General features: G+C 45.6%; 1 protein-coding gene across 2 annotated transcripts in view; it reads left to right on the top strand.

Moving 5' to 3' along the window:
• Positions 1-26660, top strand: part of EFR3B (EFR3 homolog B) — a 65096-nt gene that overhangs the window by 30494 nt on the left and 7942 nt on the right. For both annotated transcript variants that reach the window (XM_054985661.1, XM_054985654.1), the window contains exons 9-18: positions 161-322; positions 8063-8174; positions 14849-14900; positions 15816-15988; positions 17947-18022; positions 20270-20431; positions 21187-21318; positions 22336-22403; positions 23808-23935; positions 25238-25329. In XM_054985661.1, coding sequence (XP_054841636.1) covers positions 161-322; positions 8063-8174; positions 14849-14900; positions 15816-15988; positions 17947-18022; positions 20270-20431; positions 21187-21318; positions 22336-22403; positions 23808-23935; positions 25238-25329 — 1157 coding nt within the window. The remainder of the gene's footprint in view (positions 1-160; positions 323-8062; positions 8175-14848; positions 14901-15815; positions 15989-17946; positions 18023-20269; positions 20432-21186; positions 21319-22335; positions 22404-23807; positions 23936-25237; positions 25330-26660) is intronic.

The following is a 26660-nucleotide window of genomic DNA, read 5'->3' as shown; positions in this document are numbered from 1 at the left end:
ATCAGTAGCAAAAATACATAACCAGGAAAGCATTCTCTTCTCACACTCACACCCACCATCACCATCTTCTTGTAACTTCAGGTAACTTGCAGTGGGGAGCAGAGTTTGGTGGTGTTTTTAGAACACAGACACAATGTCCAATATTCTGTGCCTCTCCCAGGACCAACAGTGCTGGAAGTGTTCAATACCCTCTTGAGGCAACTGCGCCTGAGCATCGATTATGCCCTGACAGGCAGCTATGATTGTGCCATCATCGGCGGCACCAAGATCATTAAAGAGCATGAAGAACGCATGTTCCAGGAAGCTGTTATCAAGACCACAGGTATGTTGGGAGAGTGGGGGAGTCCTAGGACAGTTTCTGCTCCCCCCTGCTGACTGAGAGGCAGAGTTGTGGTGCTTTGCCATGTATGCCTATGCTTCTGTGTGATGCCTTGTTTTCCACAGCAGTGCTTCTGTCCCAGGAGGGTGGGGGCAGAGTACCGAAGCACCATCTTTTTGAACACTGGAATAGCTGCTTTTGGTTACATAGGAAAGAGTAGGTGATTATGCATGTATGGACAAAATTGTGTGTAAAAGCATGAAAGAATGCCCCCTACACGTGTGTAAGCACACATTCATTTGAGCGAAGACCTAATCATCCACAGCTTAATTTTCATAGTTATGAATGAGAAGTAAAAACCCTCAGTTCCACCAATAAGCATGCAAAGAAGGGGATTATGAAAATGTTGTTAGTGATTAAAGAGAACATTAATTTGCAGTGAGTGATCATGAGAACATGTCCTGTAATTTGATGTTGCTGAGCATAGGAGTGCTTTCTCGGTGGATGGCATTTTGGGGTGGGGGTTAGGGATGGGGAAGCAAATCGTACCACAATGAATGAAGCAGTAATTTCAGTAGAAAAGAGCAGGAGTCCAGTAGCACCTATACAACTAACAAAATTTGTGGTAGGGTATGAGCTTTCATGAGTCATAGCTTACTTCTTCAAATACAGTGATGTCAGCATGTCTTTTAGGTGGAGACCCCAATTTTGGGGAAATAAAATCTTGTGGAAATAGGGAATAACCCTGAGCAGGCTAGCTCGATGTTGTCAAATCACAGAAGCAAAGCCTTGGTTAGTACTTGGATGGGAAACCAAGTGTAGGGTCATTATGTAGAGGTAGGCAGTGGCAAATCCCCTCTGCTTATCTCATGACTTGAAAACCTTCTGAGGTCACCATAAGGCAGCTGCAACTTGATAGCATTTTAGACACACGCAGCAATGGAATAATGGAAGCATTCATAGCACAGTGAGCTGTCACAGAGCGAGATGCCCTTTGATATGGAGCAACCAGTGTGTAGAAGTCTGGAAGCAAGTGTTTGGGTCTTTGGGTCATTTGTCCAGCTTTGTTGGTTTGCATCCTCAAGACAGGTCAAGTTGATCCAGCTGTTATAGTGGGATGCTGCAAGGATAGAGTAGCAAGAGCTCACATTATGCAGAGGCACTCCCCAGTCCAAAGGGATAACTGTCTGCAGCTATCATAGAAGAGATTTCACATCCCGCCACCTAAAGCAGAGGTGCCTCTGAGAATTAATGGGGAAGGTTCTGAATCCACAATGGATCGGTCTGATTTTTTTTGGAATATAAATGCCTCTGGGTTTGTCTGAAAGAGTCGTTTTGTGCCAAAGCAAAACTGAGCCATGAAGCTGCTTATGTCAAGGCTTTGTTAACAGATAAGGGTCTGTCAATGGAGCAATGTGCTGGAGATAAAATGAAGCGACAGATTTTTTTTCCTGTAAGTCATCATCAAAGAGGAAATCTCTCCAAGTTCCTAACCTAGCTGTTTAACAAAACAGTTTAATATTGATTTTCACTTTACAGTAAAAGCAAGCCTCGAGATTCTCGTTGACTGTTCCCTAATTCTTTCCGTTTCAGTTGGACTAAAATCAAGTTTCCCCAGTCTTCTGGTTTGTTTCTTTGTTGTCCTGCTTCATAGCACTTGCCAGAATTAACAGTTTTTTAAAAAAAATTATTCTGGCTTTTGGCCCTTCCTAGCTCTCCAGTGGCCTCAACACTCGATAATCAAGGGAATAACAAATTCATTTAAAACAGTCAATTACCATTCACAGCAGCATTAAAATAAGTCTTTTTTTCCCCCTTTAAAGGCCCTTTGCACCACTGTGCATTCCAAATGATTTGGCTAGCCCCTTAAAACCCTGAAGGAACAGAACCAAATTATGCAGCAGCATCCTGGAATGTGCATTGTTGCAATCTGGATACATGCTATGTTTCTGAGCTCACAGCCCATATTCTTGCAGTGGGTCTTGCACTGTAGACAGGAGATTTGGGAAAGGTCCATTGCCCAATGGGAGGGAAGGCGCAAATGGCTTGTGTGTCCAGATTCTATTCCTGACCAGTTGGAATGATCCCAGCGAGCAAGGTTGGGGAAAAGACAATTTTCCAGTGGTCCAGTGTGGGACAATCACAACTGATGGATAGAAGCTCCTCCCTGGAGGCAGGCAGAGTCATCACTCTTTTGCTGACTCCTGGTGGAAGGGGCTTCCTTCCTTCAATCTCTCAGATTGGTTCAGATGTAAGCAGTCGGCCTGGCCTCCGCCATTTTAATAGCCATTTTGAATATGGCTGCTTGTGATATTAAAAGTCACCAGGCCTCTGGATTTAAAATGGCTGCTGTGTTGCCACCAGAGAGCCTCCAACAGTTGCTGAGTCCCACCTGGGAGATCCAGGCATGTATGGAATGCCGCACAGGAATGCGGAGTGATTTAGAGGTGATTGGATTTGCAGTCCCTCCAGCCCCAAAGCAATCCAGTGCAACAAAGGTCTTGCAGAGTCATCCCCACTTAACACATTCCCTTCTTCCATGATGAAATCTCCTATCCTTGACTGAGGAGCTAATCAAATTACATTTGTAAGTATATACAGTTGTTCCTGGGAAAGTACAGTCCCCACCTAAATCCATCAACTTAGCTCCAGTGGAATTCACTAACAAACTATCCCTGTTGTACAGTGCTAGAACATGTTTTGCATTTGCTTTCACACACCCCGGCAGTTACCAGTCAAGGTAATCAAACCTCTTGTCATACCCAGGAACCAACAGTTGGAGCCTTCGTTCTAATGGCTAGGTGGGCTCTCCCACCTCAGGGCACATTTTACCTATAAAGGTAGGGCCCTGGCCCATTCAAATTGTGCACGCTTCCTGAGTCCAAGCACTGCTCCCTTAGGGTTGCTTCCCTAAGTCTCTCCCTCTCTCCCAGCTGAGAATGCTGGCGTTTGAAGCTCTCTTCCTCCATGGACCACGCTGCTCCTCTGATTGGTAAATATACTTCCCCCACACACATACTCTATTCCAACTTCTGGCTAGCCTCCTAGGACTCTCTTTCTGTGTATCAACCATTTTCTATTAACTTCTTGTGTGTATGTTAGTTTTTCCTCTTTAAATAAAATTATTCTTTGACCTTAAAAGCACCGTCCTCGTCTGCTACCTGGTAGAAAGGAGGGGACCTGGTAGAAATTGGTGGAGATTTCCCGCTTGTTACCCTTCTCGCATAGCCATTCTCCTTGCTTGCTAATTCCCCCACAAATCATTTTATTGCAAGACCAGTTCCGGTAACACAGAAGCTGTGCTACTCCCAGTGGTAAAACTTATTAACTCGATACACTGCAATAGTCAGAGAACAAAGTTAGAACAGGAAAGAAAATACAGAACAGTAGAGAAGAGGAGAGACAGTGACATGCCATCAACCAAGGTTCTACTGGGACTCTGTCAGCAGAGACGGATTGAATGTCCCACCCTAGGACCACTGAGAAGGAAACTTCATGGTAAGTGAACAAACTTTCCATTCTCCAGTGTTCCAAGGTGGAACAGTCACAACTGATGCGATGTACAATAGCAGTATATCCCAGTGAGGGATACACTGATTCTTTTGGTACATCCTGCAAGCTGGGAATTGAGCAGGGAGCAAAGGAGAGAAATTATTTTGAAATCCACAAATTTCTTTAATTGCTAAATTGCCTTCAGGGTTCCCTGCTTCCTTGGAGTGCAATGAGCATGCTTAGTCTTGACTAGGCTATTGCATGAATGGAGAGCTTCTTTTGTTATTTTGTACAATAGGTTTTTTAAAAAAATATGGGCAGTTCCTTGAGGGTGCAGAAACCCTCACCAGTTTGTAGGTGGCTAATCATCAGCCTACTGATAGGCACTCAAAAGTGGAGTTCAGCATTGGAAAGCATGAGGTCTTCCATGTCAGCTGGTAAAAAAGCAAGGCTGGAGTTACAAGCTTTGCACTCCAATTGCTAGTTTGAGGATTAGCTGTCCACCCTCTGAAATTCCTTGCACAATGGACCTTCTCATATGAACAAATTAATCTCCCTTGTACTGAATCAGACCCTGGATCCGTCATCTTCACAGACTGGCAGGGTCTCTCCAGGATCTGAAGCAGAGGTCTTTCCCATCATTTACTCCCTGATGGTTTTACCTGCATATGTAGGAAATTGAATCTGGGACCTTCTGCAGACCAAGCAGATGCTATACCACTGAGCCACAGCCCCTCCCCTCTATTGTCTAAGGCAGCCTCCTTCCCCATCCCAGTATACTGTAGTAGGAGCACTAATTGCCATTGCTTTGGTGTGGAGCGTTAGGCTGGCTCCAAGTGCCAGAGCCAGGGGTGCAAAGATCTCCGGCGGTACTGGCAATTAAACCCTGGAGTCCAGCATACCTGAGGGACTGCCTCTCCCCGTATGTACCCAGGAGAGTGCTTAGATCGGCAGGTAAACACCTACTGGTGATCCCTGGCCCCAGGGAGGCTCATCTGGCCTCGACCAGGGCCAGGGTGGTTTTGGTCCTGGCCTCGACCTGGTGGAACTCTCTGTCGGAGGACACTTAGGCCTGCCAAGATCTTGCATCCTTTCGGTGGGCCTGCAAGACAGAAATGTTCTGCCAGGTGTATGGTTGAGGCCAGCATTAGCTCCACCATATAAGCCTCCCTGCTGGTCTCTCACCAGCGGGGGGACTAAAGATGTATCATAGGAGAACTGTGACTGTATTGAAATGTAATAATATGTGATGCATTAATTAAAAAATTTAAAAAAAAAACCAGCGGGGGGACTATATGGCCATCTGCCCCCCACCCCCATGCTTAGTTACTGAATACCAACTCACACCTGCACCCTTGTCTTATATAGTGCACAGAGAAGGACGAATGGGGGTCCCATCTTGGGACACCAGAACTATTTTGCTAAGTTTGATTTACTGAAATGTATGTTGTGAGAATCATGATTTTACTGTTTTTATTATTATATCTTTAGCTGTGTTGTAACCTGGCCTGAGCCCACTCGTGGGGAGGGTGGGCTATAAAATAAATTAATAACAACAACAATAATTCTGTGCTGTGCACTGTGTACAGAGCAGGGTTTCGCATCTGGCTCTTCACCTTGAAGAATGCTCTCAGTTCCTTCTGGATGCTATTCCCATTAAGGTGAAAATTCTTCCTCCTGTTACCAGTCCTGTGTAGGGACATGTTGTCATTCCACACAGTGGGAGGAGTGCCCTCTGAACATGTGCAGAAAAAGTCTTGCATTAGCACTAAAAGTGGGTTTGGGGGCTAAGCCCTGCTGGCAGGAGAGACAAGAGGAGACTACACTCCCAAATATGTGGAAGCATTGTGCAGTTAACATTGGTGAGGGAAAGGCAGTTCATGTGTGCTTCATGGCACTCAAAACTCTTTTGTGTTCTGAGGTTGAGCAGAAGCTTTCCCTGTCTGTCCAAAACAGACATTTATTTATTTGCAATGTTTATGTGCCACCTTTTCACCCAAAATAGGATCCCCAAGGTAGCGAATAACAGATAATTAAAATATGAAAATTACATTTGCATTACATATATAAATACAATAAAAACATATTGATATATAAACAAATACACACAACCTGTGATGAGGGCCAATAAGAGTTTACTAGGGGGTACGGCAACTGAAATGAAAAAGTCCTCACCCACTGGCAGAAGACAATAAAAGAGGGAGACAGCCAAATCTCCCTGGAGAGTGGGTTCCAAAGTTTTGGTGCCACAACTGAGAAGGCCTTTTCTCACGTGCCACTCATCTAGCCCCAAATGGCAGGGGCACCCAAAAACAAGGTAGCCAAATGTGACCAGAGTGGGTGGGTAAGTTCAGTGATAGAAACCAGGCAAGCACATTGTTTCTAAGAATGGCACCAAGCAGCCAGCAGAGGTCAGAGTAAGCTTAGGGATCATTGAAACAGGTGGAAACTCTTTCCTGGTCGTCTTAAAGGGGGAATTCTACTGAATTTTAAGCTAACAATTTTGGGTAGGGAAAAGTGTCTTTCCCGGAAAGCCTGCATGTGCCTGTCAGGCTGTGTGCGCAGATTCACATGTACTGTGATGGAAATTGATGAGGCCTTTTTATAGAAAATGGCAGAGACACAGGAGGTGCTCCTATCTCTGTTGCCCCTTGGTGATGTAAGAGTGTGTGTGTGAATCGGGACCGAACCCCCAGGAATCTGGATCCATTCACCCATACAAAACTAACATGCATCTAAAATGACAGGGGTGTGAATTTTAAAGCAAGGGTGCTTGCACTTTTTTTAGTTGAGTACAGTCTACTGCAAATGAACTCCAAGGGCTCCAGTAAAAACCTCTCTCTGCCCTGCCGTCTGCAGTCCTTTTTAAGTGGGAATGCCGGGGACTGAATTTGGAACCTTCTGCTCTGAGAATGCTGACTTCACTGATTCAGAAAACAAATTCATGCATGTTTGGTCATTGTGCTGCTGTTTGTTGTGCAGGGAGGGGTGGAGTGGAGTACAAAGTTTTTGTGCAGCCCTGAAGACTTACCCTTCTGGTCACTGGGAACTTTTCCAGCTCCTTTGCTGCCCCCTTGGCTTTATTCAGGATTTATACAAAAAAGCATTTGAGCTTCTTAGGGCAACTGAAGTGGACTCGTGCTTGCTTTGAAAAGGGGGGGGCAGATGGAAGTGAGCTGATATTCTCACAGTGCTGCTATCAAACTGTGTGGTGGTACAGATCTCATGATTCTCTGAAGTTGCATTGTACTGAGTTAGGCTACCTGCCCATGTAGGTCAGTATTATTTCCTCTGAATGGCTCTTGGGCAGAGCAAAGTCTTTCCTACTAGCAGCTACCTGCTAGGAAAACCTAGTTTAGACAAAAAGATGATGGAGGAGGACTTGACTGAGACTAGTATAAAAAGGCTTGTAAGCAATTTTTCTTCCAGTGAAAATAAGCATTCAGACAAAAGAAGAAGAAAAGACATCTTCAGCCAAAGCGTACTTAACTTACAAAACTGTCTGACAGAAGAAGTGGCAATGGCCCCTGGCTTAAATGGATTTTAAAAGATGGTTAGACAAATTTGGTGGTCTGGCCACAAGCCTTTAAATGCAACCTCCATGTTCAGAGGCAGTATACCTCCGAATGACAGTTGCCAGGAAAGGCCTTTGAGAACTGCTTTCCTGGGAGCACCTGGCCAGCCAGTATGGGAAACACTGTGCTGGTCTAGGTGGGCTTTAGCTGTGATCCAACAGAGCGACTTACCTGGTTTTTGCTTCCAACATTTCATAGGAGCTTTGGATGATATTGAAATGTCTTCCATTTCTGCCAGAGGGCAAAAATTTAGGCTATTTGATGCAGAGACTCTATCCGTCTCAGCCTTGGATTGATTAAAGAACTTTCCTCTCCTTTGTTGCATTTTAATTGGCTGAGTAATATGATTATGAAGACAATTCCATGGAAAGAAGGCAATTGCCCTCCTGATAAACGTGTTTCCCTTTTTAGTTCTAAGCGGGGTCAAGATCTGTGGTGCTTCTTCAGAGTCCTAAAGGGAGGAGGTAAAGGGTTGACTATCATGGTGGGAAGACTATTAATACTGATGATGATTCATGTAAGTGAAATTGCCTTCCTAAACTAGGTAGAGATTCTGTCTGCTGATGCTAGCCTGCGCATCCTGCTTGAAAAGAGTTCCCCTTCCCTTCTTTCACGCCGTCTCTGTGACCCTGCTAGACTGTCTTGCATGCTCTCTTCCTGCTCTATCTTTCCTCAGGTTCCTTTGCCAGCACCCTGCCCACCTATCAGAGGTCGGAGGTCATGCTCTTTATCATGAGCAAAGTTCCACTTCCTTCTCTGCATCACCCACTAGACACTGGCAGAGCTGGGTGAGGACAAATACGTTTTCTTCATATTTCTTTCTCCCCCTCCAGCCCCCCTTTCTTTTTACCCATTTATCCCTTCTCATTTCTGTTTTCCCCACTTCTGATTTCCTTATTGAAAGGAGGAAATTTTGCTATTAAATTCTAACATTGTGGAATGTCACAGTGCAAAAGCAGATTGTGGAAACACGCTCTCCAGGAATACCCCGGGTGCTGCAAACAAGTACTTCTGGATCTGTGTTCCTTGCCCAGTTCACTGCAAAACCAATCCTGTCCCAGGGTCTGGGTGGAGCTCCATGTGTGCATAGGTTTCCCCACTAATTTCAAGTGAGGAGACACCTCTGCACGCACATCTGCACACAGGAAGCTAGTATAGAGCTGGTTGCTCCATTGAAGCGAATGGGGAAGCCCATTTCCCTAGCTTTGTATGTATACACTTATGAGGCATCACTGAATTGTGCCATCATGGAGAAGAAAGTCCATGTGTTAAGTCTCAAGGAAACAAAAGGGGAACCAATGCAAATTTGTTAGAGTAACCCGTGGAGTGCAGTCTTGTCTGGATTGTACCATTGCAGATGGCAGATGAAGGAGCATGTTAGGCAGTTCTTGATTATCTGATTTATAAAAAAAATACTTTTGATTCTGAACTCTGGAGCCCATGAGTAATTTTGGACTACAGTAAAGAGCCTCAGAAACACAAAGGTCTGATTCTTACTGAGGTGCTCAACATTTGTCTGTGCTTCACCACTTCATATACGTCCTTCCATTCAAATAATATGTTTCTCTGTCCATAGAAAATGAGCATGTCAGGAAGAAAGAATCTAGTTTAGCCTTTTCTCTCATGTGTTAGTTTTCCAAAGGCATGGATCACTTCTTGTCTGTATGGAGGAGCATTCAGTCACGTGAGCCCCTCCCTGAAAGCTGGACCAGCCAAGGTTGACTGTAACAGTGAGAACTAGGCTAGAGATGAAAAAATTTCTGTCTGTGAAGAATAATAATTATATCCACATTCAAGTATCATGTAGAAAAGTGAATGCATGGTGCCACAGTCTCAGGAAGTTGGGGGGGATACTGGTAATGGAAATGGCACAGAAATCAAATCTTGCACTGAGAAGGTACCAGATTCAGTGCCAGTGAAGTGATGCCAAGAGAACCTGCCTGGAAGATCCATTCATAGCTGAGACTGACCAAATTTGGCTTGACTGGCACTGGCTCCCTATTCTCTTCCAGGCACCACTGAAAGGTCTGGGCTTTATTACCTTACAAAACACTGAATGGCTGAGATTCAACATAATTTAGAAGCCATCCTATCTTAATGATGCCATCTTAACAGCAAGGGCATGGAAAGAGGCACAACCTCCCCCCTCCCCCAATGATGAAACAGTTTCCCAAGCACACTGACCAAAGACACGGGCTGAGCGGATTTAGGAAACATTGTAAGACATACCTGTTTGGTTTCTCCTCTTGGAGGCTTGAGGTTAAGTCAGGAACAGAGGAGAGAACTGTCAGTAGATTTTAATACTATGAGCTTGTCTTGCTAGAGGGGAGGGCTCTGTATGCTTCTTTCCATGGATAGGAACATACAAAGCTACTTTATACTGAATCAGAATGTTAGCCTATCTAGCCCAGGTCTGTCTGTTCTGACTGGCTGTCAGGTCTTTAGGGTTGCAGGTGAAGCAAGATTTTACCAGCACCTGATATCAATGAAGAATTGCATATGACAGGTGATTGTCATGCCTAATTACAGAAATGCTAGGGGTTGAGCCCAAGACCTTCTGCCTGCAAGGTGGGTACTCTGTCCTTGGGCTCCCCACCCCAAAGCCTTTGGGCTAAATAAATAACTATGCGCCTGACCTGATGTGCTGCAAAACAGCTCCTGTTGTACGTCATGTATATTCCAAGTATCAAAGTATGGCTCCAGCATAGTACGCTTGGCCCAAGCACTAGGCATGCTGCCAGTTTTTGATGACTCTCACTATCCAGGGAGATAGGAGGAACAAAGCAAGGCAAAAAAGGGGGCGAGGAGTGCAGAGTCTTTTTCATCTCTAAGGCACTCCACTGTCTTGGCCCTGGCTTGGCTTGGCATCTTTCTGGGATGACTGCTATTATATAATAGAATTTACGTCCCTTTCCTTCCCAAGGGCCAAAAGGTAGGCTACTAATTTGACCTTTTCCAAGCCTACCTCCCACCCTGCCCCTTGTCACTAAAGGACAGCCATAATTCTGTTTTCACAGTATGCTCAAACGTTGCCAAACAAAGAGCATTTCAAAGTGACTGCTACCTATTTGATATACATTACAGTCCTGTGCAGAATTTGGTCCTTAAGAATGCTGTTTGGCAGCAATGAAATCGTCTGCCTTGAGATCATCCTTTGACATATTAGAAACTCAGTTTTCAGAGATGCCTGTGGAGCACCATACATCAAGATGGTAGATGACTGAATCAGCAGTTTAAGTACTCTGCAGAAGAAGTGTTGTTGCCCCTGTTCAAAAGGTGTACAGTCAACACCAGGCAGGAGAGGAAGGGGCCCATGAATGAGTGTAGTCAGCGTGCATGGGACTGGGAAGCATCCAGTGGCGCAGGTGGGATAAGGCTTAAGTGGCACAATTAAGGATGTGAAGGAGTACGATGCATCTGGCTGAACATAAAAGAGCAACCTGGTCTCATCCAAAGAGATGGATTGAGAGTCAAGGGGGCATGGAGATGATGTATGTGCCAGCAGGGGTGTGAGATGAGAAACAGGGCCAGCACTGTGGGTCAGCTTCCTTGGGTATCTGCCAAAGACAAGTGCCCCAGAGGGGGCCCATCTCTGAAAGTTGGCCCCCGCCCACATTGCTGCTCCTTCATGCCATCACCTCCAGCTTGATCCCCCCCTCCCCCCCATTTCTCCTCTATGTGAGCAAATGGATCATGGCCAAGAGGGAAGGTCTGGAGGGCATCTTGCCAAGGGTCCCCCATACTATGGGCTACCCCTCTCAGACAGATTGTTGGCCTTGGATTGGGGAGACCTGGACACACATCCCCACTCAGCCATGTGTCTTGCTGGGCGGGATCACACTCTTGGCTTGCCCAAGTTGTCGTGATGGGAAAATTCCAAGAATGCCGCCCTGACCTCCTTGGAAGTGTGTTGGGATACAAATGCTCCAAATACATAATATTAACCCTTCCATTCTTGAATTTTGATGTGAATTCCACAAGAAATTCTGGCTGTTGCAAAGCCTCATGGGAGAATTGACCTTTAAGAGTACCAGTTGGTGTGTGTGTGGGGGGGTCATCTTCAGGCATATTAGAAGCCCATACTGCAAACAACATAATACCTGTAGAGTTCTATCCATCAAGGTGTTAGATGTTCTTCCGTTCCCCATTACAGTCTGCTTGCCTAGCAGGGAACTTTCGACCCTTGAACGCAACTGATGTGATCGTTTTCAAGATCTGTCGGTTCCATCCAGCATGACTCAGAAAAGCACCTGCATCCGTGTTCATTACTTGGTCCAGAAAGTTCATCTTGGGCTACTAAAAATAATTTAACTTTTTTGGTTGGAACCCTAGGAAGAGATATTTATTATGGCTAATTGGCAAAAAAAGGTGAAAGGAGCAGAAAGGTGGCTAAATTTAGTACAGCAAGCATGAAGCTGAGTCCGAGCAATAATGTGTGGGGTACATTACGTAACATCAGAGAAGCTTTCTTCTCTCAGAACATCAGAGAAGCTTTCTTTACAAGGTTCTGGGGGAAGGAACTCTGTCATTCCTTAAGTTTCCTAGAAGTTTTTGGATAATAGTCTGTCCCTGATTCAAATAATTGGCAATCCTATGCCCACTTGCTTGCTAGATTGGGCTTCATTCTGATTAGGTATAAATAGGATTGGGCTGCAAGTGTCAGGTCTGTTGCCCACAGTCCCTCCATCTTTCTGAATTATTGCAATCATCTCCTGTGTGTGTGTCTATTTTTCACATAAGCTGTCCAGCTCCTGGGAAGGCTGCGCTCTTATCGGAGATGGCTCACCACAGCGGCCTTGGGGCAGTTCCATCCTACTCTCCCACTGACTGTACCCAGCTGGTTGGGCACCAAGGGTGGGGGGCTTACGTAGAGGGACTGAAACTCTGTAGCAAGCACTCCATACGTCATTCTCAGCAATATGTCAGTCTGTAGAGAACAGGATACGTTGAAGTTGACTCCCACCCTTTGCAACAAGAAATCCAAGCTCTCTTGAGTTAAGGTACTTTAATGAGATATCATAGCTTCAGCATATATGTGTCCATAGGTTACACAGAGGCAAGTAAAAGCATCTGGCTGTACACAGGTTTCTTGTTGAGAATGACGTATGGAGTGCTTGCTACAGAGTTTCAGTCCCTCTACGTAAGCCCCCCACCCTTGGTGCCCAACCAGCTGGTACAGTCAGTGGGAGAGTAGGATGGAACTGTCCCAAGGCCGCTGTGGTGAGCCATCTCAGATAAGAGCGCAGCCTTCCCAGGAGCTGGACAGCTTGTGTGAAAAATAGACACACACACAGGAGATGACTGCAATAATTCAGAAAGATGGAGGGACTGTGGGCAACGGACCTGACAGCTAGGCACCTTTTTAGCAATGTTATAATGTGCTTTGGCATGCTTCTAGACATTGGTGGGATTAGCGATATTAGTAGGCAAACAGGAAGTAACTCTTCGAAGAATGGAAACACTTCCTGTTGATCTGGCTTACTAGAAAAGGGAGCATGAAAGCACAGAGAACAAACTACTGCTTCTGAGCTGCACGAACTTCAGATTATCAGGTTTGCATGCTCCTTCCCTGCTCCCCTTGTGTACAGAGCCACAGTTTGTTTATCTTATATACTAACGGCGAAGTGTCCATGTCCTCAGGATGCTTAAATCTGAAGACAGGAGCCACGAATGGACAAGATAGATCTTCCTACACACTTGGTAAAAAATGCCCCAGGTTTGCAGAAAAATCTGAAATATAAAAAAAACACATTGGTGGTTGGGGGGAAAACCCAAAATGGTTGAAGGAGCTCCTGTAGCTTTGATCAGATGCTCTCAGTTGCTGTTGCTTGGCAACCAAGTAACAGTTGGGTCAGTATTCTAGGCTTGGTTTCTGTCAGGAAAAGGTGGGGGGGAAGGGTTCCAGGACTGTTTTGCCCTTTGAGGGAGGACTCATTGGGGCCAGGCCCAGAAGCAACTACCAGAAGACTTGCTATCACATGACTTGCATGACTCCCGCAGGCCTGGCTGCTTGCTACTCTTCAACAGCTGCCACCCCCCAGGCCAGTATAGTGTCATGGTTAGAGTTTCAGAGTATGATGTGGGAGACCCAGGTTTGAACCCCCACTCCGCTATGAAGGCGGTGACTTTGATCTGGTCACACTTTCAGCCTAACCTACCTCTCAGGATTGTTGTGGGGATCATGGAGGCAAGGAGAATGATGTAAGATGTTTTGCGTCCCCACTGTAGAGAAAGGCAGTATATAAATGAAGTAACTTTGTAAATATAGATAAAAGATGGGGGGGGGTGCGATGACAGATAAGTTGTTTGATGGGTTCAAAGGAAAGAAGGACATAGGGAAAGGTGAACATATGAGGGCTGCCAGGAGGAGGCAAAGAGGAGATACTGTGAAGAAGGGGATACTGGGAAAAGTGAAGTACTCCACACAAGTCCTTGCAGGTTCCCTACCATGCCTCTGGGCCTGGCTCAGCTGGCAGTCTGCAGCCAGGCCATAGGGGAGAGACTGCCTAGGGTAGAAGGGGGGAAAGAGAAAATGGGGGCAAAAGCAGGTGGGGAGGAGATAAGGAAGCAGGAAAAGGGGAGAGGCTGTGGGAGAGGGGAAGGGAAAGAGGACATGGTGTGGGAGGGCAACATGAGATACCCCCACAAGTCCTTGTAGGTCCCTCATTTATTATTATTTACAAGACTTTCATTTTGCCCTTCTGCCCATCAGGGCAACTGAAGACTTCCTCACTTAAATCCATCGCATGGAACCATCTGAATTTGGGCTCTTCAACAAGCTAGGCCTTGTTCCTTTCCCAGAAGTCAGGATTCTAAACCCAAACTGAACTGATTCCAAGTTGCCAGGAAATGAGCCCCAGTTAATTAAGTCCCCCTAATTTGGATGTGGTTATGCATTCAAGATTTCCTATACTAGGAAGACTCAAATATTAATTCTTTTGTGAAGAGGGGAAGGACAGGGGCGGGGAGGAGAGAACGGGTGAGTCTGAGGCTTTGAAAACTGTTTGCATCATGAACAAATTGTGGTCAGTTTGTGCTGACTGAAATAGTTTTCCTAGACAACATATTGTAGGCCCAGTTGGAATGACTTCCCTATGGTGTGAGACAGAAAACAAAGTGACTTCACCTCCTTTGACTGGACAGACTGTGATGGTAGCAGCTGCCACATAGGATCTCTTTTTCATGCCCTCTTCCCCCAGCCTCCAGTCCACTCACTTTGCCGTACAAGCACATCAGACTTTGATTTCTCCCGAGTGCTCCTTCACTTTGTGGGATGCCTGCATAAGTGTCCTGCCTTGGCAAACAATGTTTGTTTGCAATTCTTGCGTTGTAGGCACACTGTTGCCGCCAGCTGAGGGACTTGTGCATGTTCTTGATGAATCTTGTTTTGCTTCTAAGTAAATAAGTAGGTTCTCACAGCTGCTTTTCTGCTTGGCTTTAATTTTCGGTTTGGTCCCCCTAGGGAGAACAGGAATCGCCTGACACAGATAATGCTACTGAAATCACTTCTGCAGGTAAGTGCTGGTGGCACAGCCACTTCTGCCAAATTTGCAGGTGATGAGCAGCTGGACAGACTCATAGTAAGATAGATTTCCCTGCCTGGTGACCAGCTGCTTCCCGGTCCTACCACGACTTCCATCTTACTGGCTATCCTTTATAGATAGTCACAGGTCTCCTGTTGCATCCTCTAGTGGTGAGAAGTGCAGGTATGCTGCAGAGAGGGACCTAAAGAACAAATAGCTAGTGGCTATAAAACTGCAAAGAGTCCTTAAGTCTGTCTGAGGGACCTTCTGGTCCTTGGCACTGCTACCCCATTCAGTGTGCTCTCAGGACTGCACATCAGAGTGATCGCTGTACTGTGACATTCCTCGGCTTTGGAGTAAGCTCGCCTATCCAAGCATCCTCCAACATAAAGGTCCAGGTGAGACTTCACATGAATATCCACTGTGCCTGCAAGATTTAGTTCCTGGCGCCTTACCCTGCGGCTGACCAACTAAGGCTGAGTACTGATACTGGATCTCAGCGAAGCTCACCCAGATGTATTGCATGTGTATACAAACAACACCAAAATGGATGTTTATGCATTACATACAAGTTGAGAGCCAACTAACTGCAGAAAAGTGCTTGCAGAGCCGTTATAGTGCAAGGAAGCAAGCCCAGACACACCCTACAGGCAAAGAAGCAAGCCTAGACAGCAGTCCTCTTTCCTAGAAGCAAACTCCATTGGCTTCACTAGGACTTATTTCTGAGTAATCATGTATAAGATTGCATGGCAAGGCTTCCAGATCTAAACAGGAAAGGGGGCCTAGGCAGCTCTTCACCACCCAGTTTCCAGTCCGTGTCTGTCATAGGTGCCCTCCATTGATAGGATGTGTGCTGCAACCGAGCCCCGTGGCTTTGGCTAACAGCGATTTTTGGGGAAACTGCAGGTCTCCACCGGTTTCCAGTGCAGTAATATGTTGACAGCCCTGCCCAGCTCCTTCTTAGACAGGCTCCTGTCGGCCACATTGATGGAAGATGCAGAGATCCGCCTCTTTGTCCTCCAGATTCTCATCAGCTTCATTGACCGCCACGGGAATAAACCCAAGTTCCAAACTATCAGGTATTTTTAGAGTTGTGATTGGGGGTGGGGGGAGGGAGATGCCATCCTGTAGCAAAGTGTCAGACAGCTGGCCCGATACTTATGAGGTGGATTTTTAAATGTCTGTCTAGCTGTGCATGAGTTATTATCAGAACAAGCAGTTCCTGTATGACTACAGTTATTTTTGCAGGGTCCAAAATTGAGGGGTAGGGGGATGGAGGGGAGGATAGAGAAGGAAATTTTTTAAAAGATCAGAGACTTTCTGGATGAAAATAACTAGCCCTTGTAATGGTTGTAATCCAGTTTTATTGTATTACTGTACTTTTTTCTGGTGCATTCTCTAATTTGTTAACCCAAGTTTTTATTGCATCGTTTGTTCTGTATATTATGCAACAGTACTCACTCCACAGCTCGCAGAAAGCCACATTCTTGATTAGCATCAAGCATAAGAGCCACATGTCCAAATGCACACATACAACAATCCAGAGGAGTTAGCCTTGTTAGTCTGTAGTAGCAAAAATAGAAAAGAGTCCAGTAGCACCTTTAAGACTAACCAACTTTACTGTAGCATAAGCTTTCAAGAATCACCGTTCTCTTCTTCAGATGCATCTGAAGAAGAGAACTGACATACAACAATGCAACTATTAATTATAAACATAGGGCTATAACTTTTTTAAAATTACAAGTTACTTTTGAGCATTTAGAATTGTCTGACCTGGATAGGCCAGGAGAGCCTGATCTCGTCAGATCTCAGAAGCTAAGCAGGGTCGGCCTTGTCTAGTAATTGGATGGGAGACCTCCAACAAAGACCAGGGTTGCAGAGGCAGACAATGGCAAACCTCCTCTGTTAGTCTCTTGCCATGAAAACCCCACCAGAGGTCACCATAAGAGACCTCTGACTTGAGAGCTAGATTTCATTTCTTTCATTTCCTTCTGAGCATTTAAGATTATCTCTCCCCACCCTTGTTGAACCATAGCTAGCATTTCTGTATCAGCAATGAAAGGAAGGGCTTCCCTCGTCGGCATGAGGCACAACAAGTGTAGAGAATGGGTAGTAAAAACACCAGCAATGCCCCACTGTGGCCAGCTTGCTCTTTTCCCAGGTGGCTACCGTGGTGGTTGTTCCCTTCTCTTTGGCCAGTTTGCTCACCACCCAGCAGTCCCCTAGGTGCTAGGATGAGAGTATAGAGACTTCAGAGGGGTGTGTGTGTGTTTGAAAGGATGGACTCTTTATTTCCATCCGTAGCATGAGGCCTGCAGCTCAAGAAGGTTTGTAACTTTCCCATCCTCCAGTGCCTGTTTTAAGGTGAGAACCACCTGCCAACCATAACTCTCACAGGGCAATAGCCTTGCTTACATTCCTGGAACATCAGGTGGGTGCCACACTGGGGAACAGTGCCCGGAAGAGCTTCTGTGGTTCTTGAGCCACAGAGTGAGTATCAGTGGACTACACTGTTCTTGTGCTTTGTTTTTAATTGTGTGATCCTCTTTTAGTCTCAGCAAGAAAGGTGGCCTATGAAGGAAGTAAATTAATTGAATAAATAAAGTCCTGCGGAGGGAGAGTTTATGCCATCATTAAAAAGTGGCATTTCCCCCAAATGTGTCCACTGTTGCTTATAGTTTCAAGTACACTACATGAAGGAATCGTAAAGCTGAAAAATTAGCATTCCATTTTCTGTGGCTGTACATAATGGTTCTCCAAATGAGGGCACATTTTGTATGACTGTATAACCAGGGGGGAAGTTTCACAAGTGACTGCGATGCCTCTTGACTTAAATCATGCAATCATGGAGTTTACTTTCTGCTGCTTTCATGGTCTTTGCTGAATCCCTGTTTCCATCTTTCTGGCTGACATCCTTGTTTTCCTTGCCGCAAAAATTTTACTAAGGGCCCGAAATGAGCCACAGAAGAGAAAAGGATCTTCTCCTATCCTTCATACCATTTGCATCCGAATTTTTTCTTGTCATTCTCTTGCACAGCACCATCAGCGACATCTCCATCCTGAAGCTGAAAGTGGACAAGTGTTCACGCCAGGATACTGTCTTCATGAAAAAGGTAGGCAGGTGTGTGAGCGTACCAAGGTTTGCAAGCAGAAGATGGGGGCTGACAGGATGTCCCGGCCTCTTCTTTTGTGCTTGCCTTATGTCCTGGGTTCAGCTCCAGACTTCTTACAGCAAGAAAGAATAATTTTGAAAACTTTGGACAAGACAAAAAAAGTGCTCCCTTGAGGTCTATATATCTGTTAAATAAAATGTAATCATATTCTTGCAACATAAAACAAATATTACAGAGTAGAATTCAGGAGGACTTTTTAAAAAAGAAGTTTTATGCCTTTTGGTTTCATGAATGTCAGAAATGCAACTCTGGAAGAATCCCAGATTTCAACACTGAGTTCCACTCCAGTAAATATTTCTAATAATACAGAACTCTAAATTCCAATGGAATTATCCTGTTAATAATCAGCACATCACAGAAAGTTTTATGGGTTGCAGTAGGACACTAGGCTGTCATTGAATCAGCATTCTGTTGTTCAAAAGCTCAAGACCCTCTTGGGTTGCACAAGCAAGAAAATATTTTCCAGCACTTAAAGAAATCCTTTTGATCTCTGTCCTTAGTGTAGGGGATGCAACATCTTCGATCAGTTCTGGGCACCACGATTCCAGAGGTTTGATTCATGAGAGAGGATTCAGAGTAAGACATACAAGATGATAAAGTTGTGCCTACTGATAGAATCTCCCTTTCTTTATGAGATACTCAAGCAAGGCCCAGCTTAGGGTACCAACCCTTGCCAACATCAGTTAGAGTGACGAGCAGAAACATTGTCAGTGGTTGAAGAGCAAGATTCGGGTCCAGTAGCACCTTAAAGACCAATTAGATTTCCAGGGTATGAACTTTCAAGAGTCAGAGGACTTTTCATCAGATGCAGTTCTCAAGCAGAGAAACTTCAAAGGAAAACTACAACAGATTTCTGAAATGAGTTTATTTGCACTTTCGGAACAATGGATCACCCTAAGTTGAATTGGGACACAGGATTTTTCTCGCATTACAGATGCTAATTTTCTGCATGTCGCACCTAGGCTCTATCAAGCTAACTACGACATGTATTATAGCTAGCTTTACAGATTTACAATATTCCTGCAAGCTCTCTGCCTGTATTATAAGGACTCTTTCCATCTTCCTCTCTTCATATCTGACAAAAGGAGCTCTGACTCTCAAAAGCTCATACTCTGGAAATCTAATCGTTCTTTAAGGTGCTACTGGACTCAAATCTTGCTCTTCTATCACAGACCAACATGGCTACCCGCCGGAAACTATTATCAGTGGTGATTTCAGTGCTCCAGAGTTCTTTCGCCAAAGGTAGCTGGAATTGATTGTACTACTTACCTTCTCTCTTATTATGCTGCCCATGGGTGCCAGGTGCAGCACCATCAAAAACACAATGAGTTGCAGCACAGCTGCTCCAATCCTGGCTGAGACTCAGGACAAAACCAAATGAAACAAAGGTCAGACGTCTCCATCTGTCTGCAGATTGCAAGGACATATCAGCCTCTAATTGGCACCCAAGCCAGTTGAAGCAACATAAGGTTGCCATTTGCATATGGATGGTTTTGTCTGGCTTTGCTCTGAGTTGCAGCGGAAGTTGCGTCATCATTGGAATGCTTTGCCACCAACAAATGCCTGATTCCTTTCCCCACCTCGTTTTGTGTCTCTTTTTGTGTGCAGGGCCTTTGTTACTACTTTTGTACAGCATTTAAATCTTTGAGGTGCTTTATGTTTAGTGTTTAAGCATTTCAGTGTCATTGTCATTTGATCCAGAGGAGTAAGCCATGTTAGTCTGCAGTTGCAAAATAAGAAAGAGTCCAGTAGCACCTTTAAGACAAACCAATTTTATTGTAGCATAAGCTTTTGAGAACCACAGCATCTTACAAAGAGAGCTGTGGTTCTCGAAAGCTTATGGTACAATAATGTTGGTTAGTCTTAAAGGTGCTACTAGACTCTTTACTACTGGTATTTGAATGAGACTTTTCCTACTTTTGCTCCTGGGGAGACATGGGCCATGAAAGACAAAAAATGGGAGCAGAGCAAGTTGTAATGGAGAGTAAGAAGCATGAAAAAAGCAAAGGAACAGAAGGGGGGACCCACAGCTGATCCAGGAACGAGCATTTAGAAGTCTCTGTTCCCTGTCTTTCTGTTTGGTCTCTCTGTTCTGATGGAGGCAACCTTCAGTCTGGATAAAGAATAATCCAGTGGTGAAACTTTTTGCAGCATGGCTTCTCTCTGATGCTTTCTCTTTGCTCCTAGCATTCCCAGCAACTGTATCGGCACATGTACCTGAGTTGCAAGGAGGAGAGCAATGGGCGTGCTCACTACGAAGCTCTGTACGGCTTGCTGGCGCTCATCAGCATTGAGCTAGCCAACGAGGAGGTGGTGGTGGACCTCATCCGCCTAGTGTTGGCCATGCAGGTGAGGACTGGGTAGGCTGAGGAGGAAATAGTCTTCTAAAGCAACCCTGACCTTCACTGGGAGTCTATAGAATGGCAGAAGGGAGTGGCAAGTTGCCAGCAGGTCTCTGGGGTGGTGAATTGCAGAACAAGTGTACATAGGAAGGATGCCAAAATTTGTCTCAGTGAACTTGTGTGATGAAACTGAGTGGCAACAATTAGCCACTGGGAGAAATCCAATATGGATCAGGGAAGTGACGCTGAGGGGGGAAGCAGGGGGCCAGCTCTCCACCACCTCCCCAGACCCATACATGTTGTTTCCCAGTTGGAAATGCCCCACCCCCAGCGGCTTTACACTTGAGACAGAAGAAGACCGACACAATACAGGACCTGTGTCCGCACCAGGTAGGGCATTTTTGGTCTGGGAAACACCAAAGCCAAGAGATTTAAACTCTCCTTTCTTCAGCACTGTGGGCTGCCTTTTGCAACTCGGCTTTACCTCCCAGAACCCCCAGCATAGCATGTGCTTTGGGCACTAGGCTGCCTCACAAATGTTCTCCTGACTATTGCTAACGTGTGTTGTCAGCAGTGCCTGCCATCCTATGATGTCAAGTTCTCTCCCAGTTTGCCCTTCACTTTCTGGGATTTTTAAATATGAGAACTGCTTCATTGCAAAAACAGGAGTGTTTTTTAATGGCCCTCTGGACAGTTCCTCGCCTTCCAGGCAGAGACCTGATAACCTCAGAGGGGTCTGTAACACTATGTTTCTCCTTTTAGGAGCTGGCCCTGGTGAATGAGGATAACTTACCGCTCTACAACCGCTGTGCTCTCTATGCGCTGGGAGCCGCCTACCTGAACCTGATCAGCCAGCTGACGACTGTTCCTGCCTTCTGCCAGCACATTCATGAGGTCAATCCTTGTTGCTCATCCCTTCCTGGGTCTGTCTTTGTTATTTCTTGGGCCACCTGCCATTTGCTAGATTACAGCCAACTGCTGCAGGACAAGCCAGATGTTATTTGAACTGCACTGCTATTGTCAATCTGTGTTTTCATGTCTTGCCGTAACTCAGCTACTCTAGGCTTATGATGTGTTGGATTCTCTTGCGCAGTGCTTCCCACTCCCTTGCACCACTTTGTGGGCTGCCATACGCAGGGCTGTAGAAACATTGAACACATCTGGCAGATGTTATTTGAGAGATGGAAGAAAGAGGGACATTCATTGGCAGCGGCCATCCTTTTGAGTCATATCCACTTTGGCCTTGAAGGTTGCTTCATTAAGAACTTGGAGGATGGAAAATCAAACAAGTCTTTCTTTTTACCACTACGAGCCAATTGCCCCCACGGGGCAACAGCAAAGGAAGTAGTCTTTTGGGTCGACCCTTCAGGGAGTGCCAAGGTCAGTTGACTTCTTGGAGCAACAGCTGTCTCCTGTGTGGTTTTGACACTGTTGGGGGAAGCAGGTTGGAGAAAAGATGTAACATTCCTGGAAATGTTGAAGCAGTGGGAGGGGGAAAAATCCTCTTCATATTTTCCCCCCGGGAAAAAATACATTTGGGGGAAAAAATGAAAGATACACAATACTTTACCTTTCTGTCCAGCCGAAACTTATTTCGCTGCTTTAACAACTTAAAATACAACAATGTAAAATGGTTAAGATGTAAAAAATAAAAATTGGAAGGCTGCCTTCCAAAGTGTCCTGGGCTATGAAGTCAACTGAGATTGGTGAAGTCGCAGAGTTTAGCCTGGACGTGTCCCTTTGCTGAGTATGCCTGCGCAGCCCAAATGGCTCAGGAAGGCACCAGGATAAGCATGTGACGTTCAGTGAGGGCGAGGCAGGGGATCCCTGACCCTGATGGCCAGATGCCGGCGATCATGAACAGGAGTCAGACCCTCCCAGCGGGCTTGAACAAGTCTTTCCCTTTGCCAGGTCATAGAGATGAGGCAGAAGGAGGCGCCCTACCTCCTTCCCGAAGGCGTCTTTGCTGAGAAACCCAGGTAAGGCATCTCTGGGGGTGCACCACTGGCCTCAGTGTGGCTGCATCCGTTGGATAGAAACCAAATACGGAAGCATCTCTGGATATGCTAACCCACTGGGCATTTTTAACGGCTTATTTTCAAAGGTGGGGATCACTCTAAAGCAGGGGTGGGTAAATTTTCCATCTGGCAGAGCCACATTTGGGTCTCCCAAGTTGGACACCAACTCTTCCTGTTTCCAGCAGTTGCAGAGTGCTTTTTTAAAAGCAGTCTGGCTGTTGCAGGAAACTAGACAAGCCAGCATTCAGTTAGCCGACTGGGACCAGTATATCTGCAGGGCCACCTCTCACCGTATGTGCCCTGGAGGGTACCTCAATCTGCCGATAAACAACGGCTGGTGGTCCCTGCCCCCAGGGAGGCTCACCTAGCCTCGACCAGAGCCAGGACCTTTTTGGTCCTGGCCCCAGCCTGGTGGAACTCTCTTGTCTGCTGAGACTTGGGCCTGGACAAATTTGTTATCTTTTCGCCATGCCCGTAAGACAGAGATGTTCTGCCAGGCATATGGTTGAGGTTGGGGCATAGGTGAGTCCTATCTGCCAGTCTCCTGGGGGGGGGTATTGTGCCCCTCCTGCCCCAGTCTTTTCACCACTTGATTGTTTTGTTTCTCCATCCCCCATTCTGATGGGATGTTTTGGCTGGGGTTAGGTAATGGGGGTCTGCCGCCAAGAGATGTTTTATTAAACTGTACGTTTTACTTATGGTTAAATGTGATTTTACTGTTGTTTAGCCACTCTGAGCCTGCATAAGCAGGGAGGGTGGAATACAAGATTAATTAATACATAAAATAAATAAATAGCAGCCCTCAAAACAAGTAAGGACTGAGGGGCAGGCCTCTCTCCAACTCTGCTGCTGACAGTGGCATTCAGCCTTTGAGCTATTTCACAGTATTCCAGGAGCATCAGCCCACTCACCAGTGCTCCGGTCTGGTGGGCCATCATCATCAATGAATTGCTGAATGAAAAAAAGATCCCTTCTGAGCCGCCGTTTAGCCTCCTCTGCTCCTAAGGTTTACCTCCTGGTCTTGTTCAGTTGTGCCCTGCTCCTCTCTTGGTTCCTCCTTTCACATTACCTGTCTCCCCTGACAGCCGGCTTCATGAACAACCCGATGGAGAATTTTTTTAATAACTTTCTATTTATACATTTTTATAACAATACTAAACAATAGCAATACAATAACTTTGTTCCAAACATTAGTACAATACTAGTTATATGAGAAATAATAACAAATCCAAAATGATTACTATAAATAAAAATCAATATATTTCTTAGGCACAGTAGTCTCTTTAGATGTATATTTTGTGATGTAGTTCAAAAGGGGGAGCACCGATGGAGAATTTCATTGGAATCTTTTCTTCTTTCCCAAAGGCTTTCAAGGAATGTGGACCGCCTTGGGCCTGAGATCCTCTTCCGGCAGAGCAAGATCAGTGAAGTGCTGGGAGGGAGTGGCTACAACTCCGACAGGCTCAGTACGCCTTACGTTCCCCAGCTGACAGGTATGGCCTTGGGAGTTGTGAATGGCGTGGTTCCAGGGGAGCAAAAAGGAGAAGTGCGGGTCGGGGCGTAGGGTACGGAATTAACCTTCCTGGGCACTTCACCTTTTGAAAAAACAGAAATGCATGTTTCCGGTCATGATGTCTAGCTGTGAATTTATGCTTCGATACATATAGGCAATGGCTGCTGTAATCTTAGCTGACACAAGAGTGACTGAATACAATTTCCAGTGATTGGGATTTGTGCCTTGCATTTCTCCCTAGGACTAGAAAAATAAATTCTTCAAAGCAGCAAAAATTTTACATAGTGTAGACTATGTAAAATAAGACCAAATCTGCAAAATTCAGCAGTTTGGGGCACCGAATTTGAATTACCCAAGTGAAGGATTTGTTTTTACAGCCCAGATTAGTGAGTTGTTCCTTGACCTACGCTTGTTATCTGACTGTGCCTTACTTGCCATCACACTTCCACTGTTAACATTTCCTCTGACTCAGTGGGCTGCACACCACAAGTGACACATTCACATTGTTGCAAAGTCCTCGTGTTTCCAAAATTGGGCTCTTTGCTATACAGAGGGTTATGTTGTTTTGTTTGTTTTTGAGAGGTGTCATCCAATAAAATCTATGCATCAATAAAACAGAAATGTCACTGCTGAATTGGATGTAGTGGCAATGTACAGTTTTACTGTGCAAATGTTTCGAGTTACTTTCATTCAAATCAAATAGCAAAGAAATCTGAATATTCTCAATGCCATTATTTTGTACAGTGGAGACGCCATTTTGAAAATAGAGTATGCTTGGAAATTTTCAATCCATGCAAGATTTTAATACCTAAAAGCACTTACACAATGTTTGGTGTGCTTTGCTTGTTCAGAACTCAGAAACAAGGGAGGGCTGGAATTGGGTTCTTTCTTCTGGAGTTACTATTGTTGATAAGGGATAGTCAGATAACTAGTGTAGGTCAAGGAACAACTCACTAATCTGGGCTGTAACTGCCTGAGAACCTTAACACTTCCAGTTCAATGCAAGGCTTTTTAATTTGGGGAGGTGCCAAGGGTCCGGGGCAGAGAGGTTCAACCTCCAGCCTCTCCAGTTAAAAAGGATCTTAGAAAGCAGGTATGAGGGTAAGATCCATCTCTTCCTGAGACCCTGTGGAGCTGCTACCCATATGAACCAATGAAATCTTCTAATATTGGACATCTTCACACCTTACGATTCTTAAGATGTCCCTGAGAGTCAATTCAGAAGGCATCTCCTTCCCTGCACTGAGGGACAGTGGCACAATGGAGCTACTTTTTGTTTCAGATGAAGATCGGCTGTCAAAAAGGAAGAGCATTGGAGAGACCATCTCCCTGCAGGTTGAAGTGGAGTCGAGAAATAGCCCCGAAAAAGAGGAGGTACGGCACTTTCACAATTGGCAGGGGAAGGGGAAGAGTGGCCGAGGTGCCCATGCTATACCAACAGAGGGAGCCTGGATGGGAAACCTCCCCCCTCCCAGCCAAGTGAAATCCTTGTCTTCTTTTTCCTCCTCCCCTTGGGGTCATCATTTACCCTCCCTTCCATTCCTTATGGGCCTCTTTCCTCTTTACAGCCACACCTGAGGCTGTAGAAATACTCTTAGTCCTAGCCATTTGGCCCAGTGGGTGACCATGGACCAGACTCTCATCCTAATCTAGCCTCACAAGGTGGCTGTGTGGATAACCTGAAGGAGGGAAGACTATCCATAATCCCCCTGAACTCCTTGGACGAAGGATGGAATATAAATTCAAGAAAGCACTGGTGGTAAAGGAAGCTAATATTTGCACGATAGTCAGGTCAGCCTAATATAGCCTTTGTTTATGGCAGCTGTGCTGTGGCCAGGAAACACACCTGAGAGCAAAAAGACAACCCCAAACCACCATGGGGGTGTTCTCCCTCCGTGTTGGGCTCTCTGACTGGCCTCATACTCCATGGAGGCTGCTTAGTTAGAAGGAAGGAAGAAACTGACACACAGTCTTTTCTGGTGATGTCTTCACCGTTCCTAATTTCTCAGTGCAAACTCTGAACCTTGGTAACTTGTGATGACTTTGGCCTCAGGTGATCACTGCAGCCGAGTTTTCCTCCTGCTCTGATTAGGAAAAAAGCTACATTTCCAAGGACTCCTGGCATTTCAGGTGCCAAAGAGTGAATTCCTTCCTCTTCGCCTCCACCACAGCAACAGCTGGGGTTTGGATGCTCACAGGGACTGGGGGAAGGATTCTGACCTCACCGTGCTCCCAGCAATGTAGTTGGAAATACAGATGGATCTGAACTGGGATGCGGAGGAAATAAACTGCTCTTCTTCTTCTTCTTTTTTTAAAAAGGGGGGGAAGGGGGGAAATTGGGTAGCAAGCCCACTTTCTAAGTTGAGACACTGCTAGTCTTCCTGGCATTCTGCGTGCATAACCAAGGAGAAGCTCAGCCAGAACTAATCTGCATTTATCCCAGTCTGCTAGGTCTCTGCGATCATAAGGAGAATAGTATGTTCATATTTACAAATTCAGTCTTTCAGAGTATGATTCATTGGGAAAGTTCTCCTGCGTGAGCCCCATCAAAGAGAGAAACAGCTCTCGCAACAATTTCCAGGTGGGTCCAGCCCCAGCCCAGTCTCTCTGTGAGCTCCCTGGAGTGTGGGCTGAAGACCCAGCCTGGCTGGCATTTCCATTCCTGTCCAGCACATCTCTGCTGCAGGACATGGCTCCCCTCCCTC

This window comes from Eublepharis macularius, chromosome 1 (assembly GCF_028583425.1).
Source record: "Eublepharis macularius isolate TG4126 chromosome 1, MPM_Emac_v1.0, whole genome shotgun sequence".
In the NCBI taxonomy this organism is placed as follows: domain Eukaryota; kingdom Metazoa; phylum Chordata; class Lepidosauria; order Squamata; family Eublepharidae; genus Eublepharis; species Eublepharis macularius.
Note: the sequence above shows the minus strand (reverse complement) of the source record. Positions and strands in the feature narration are given on the sequence as shown.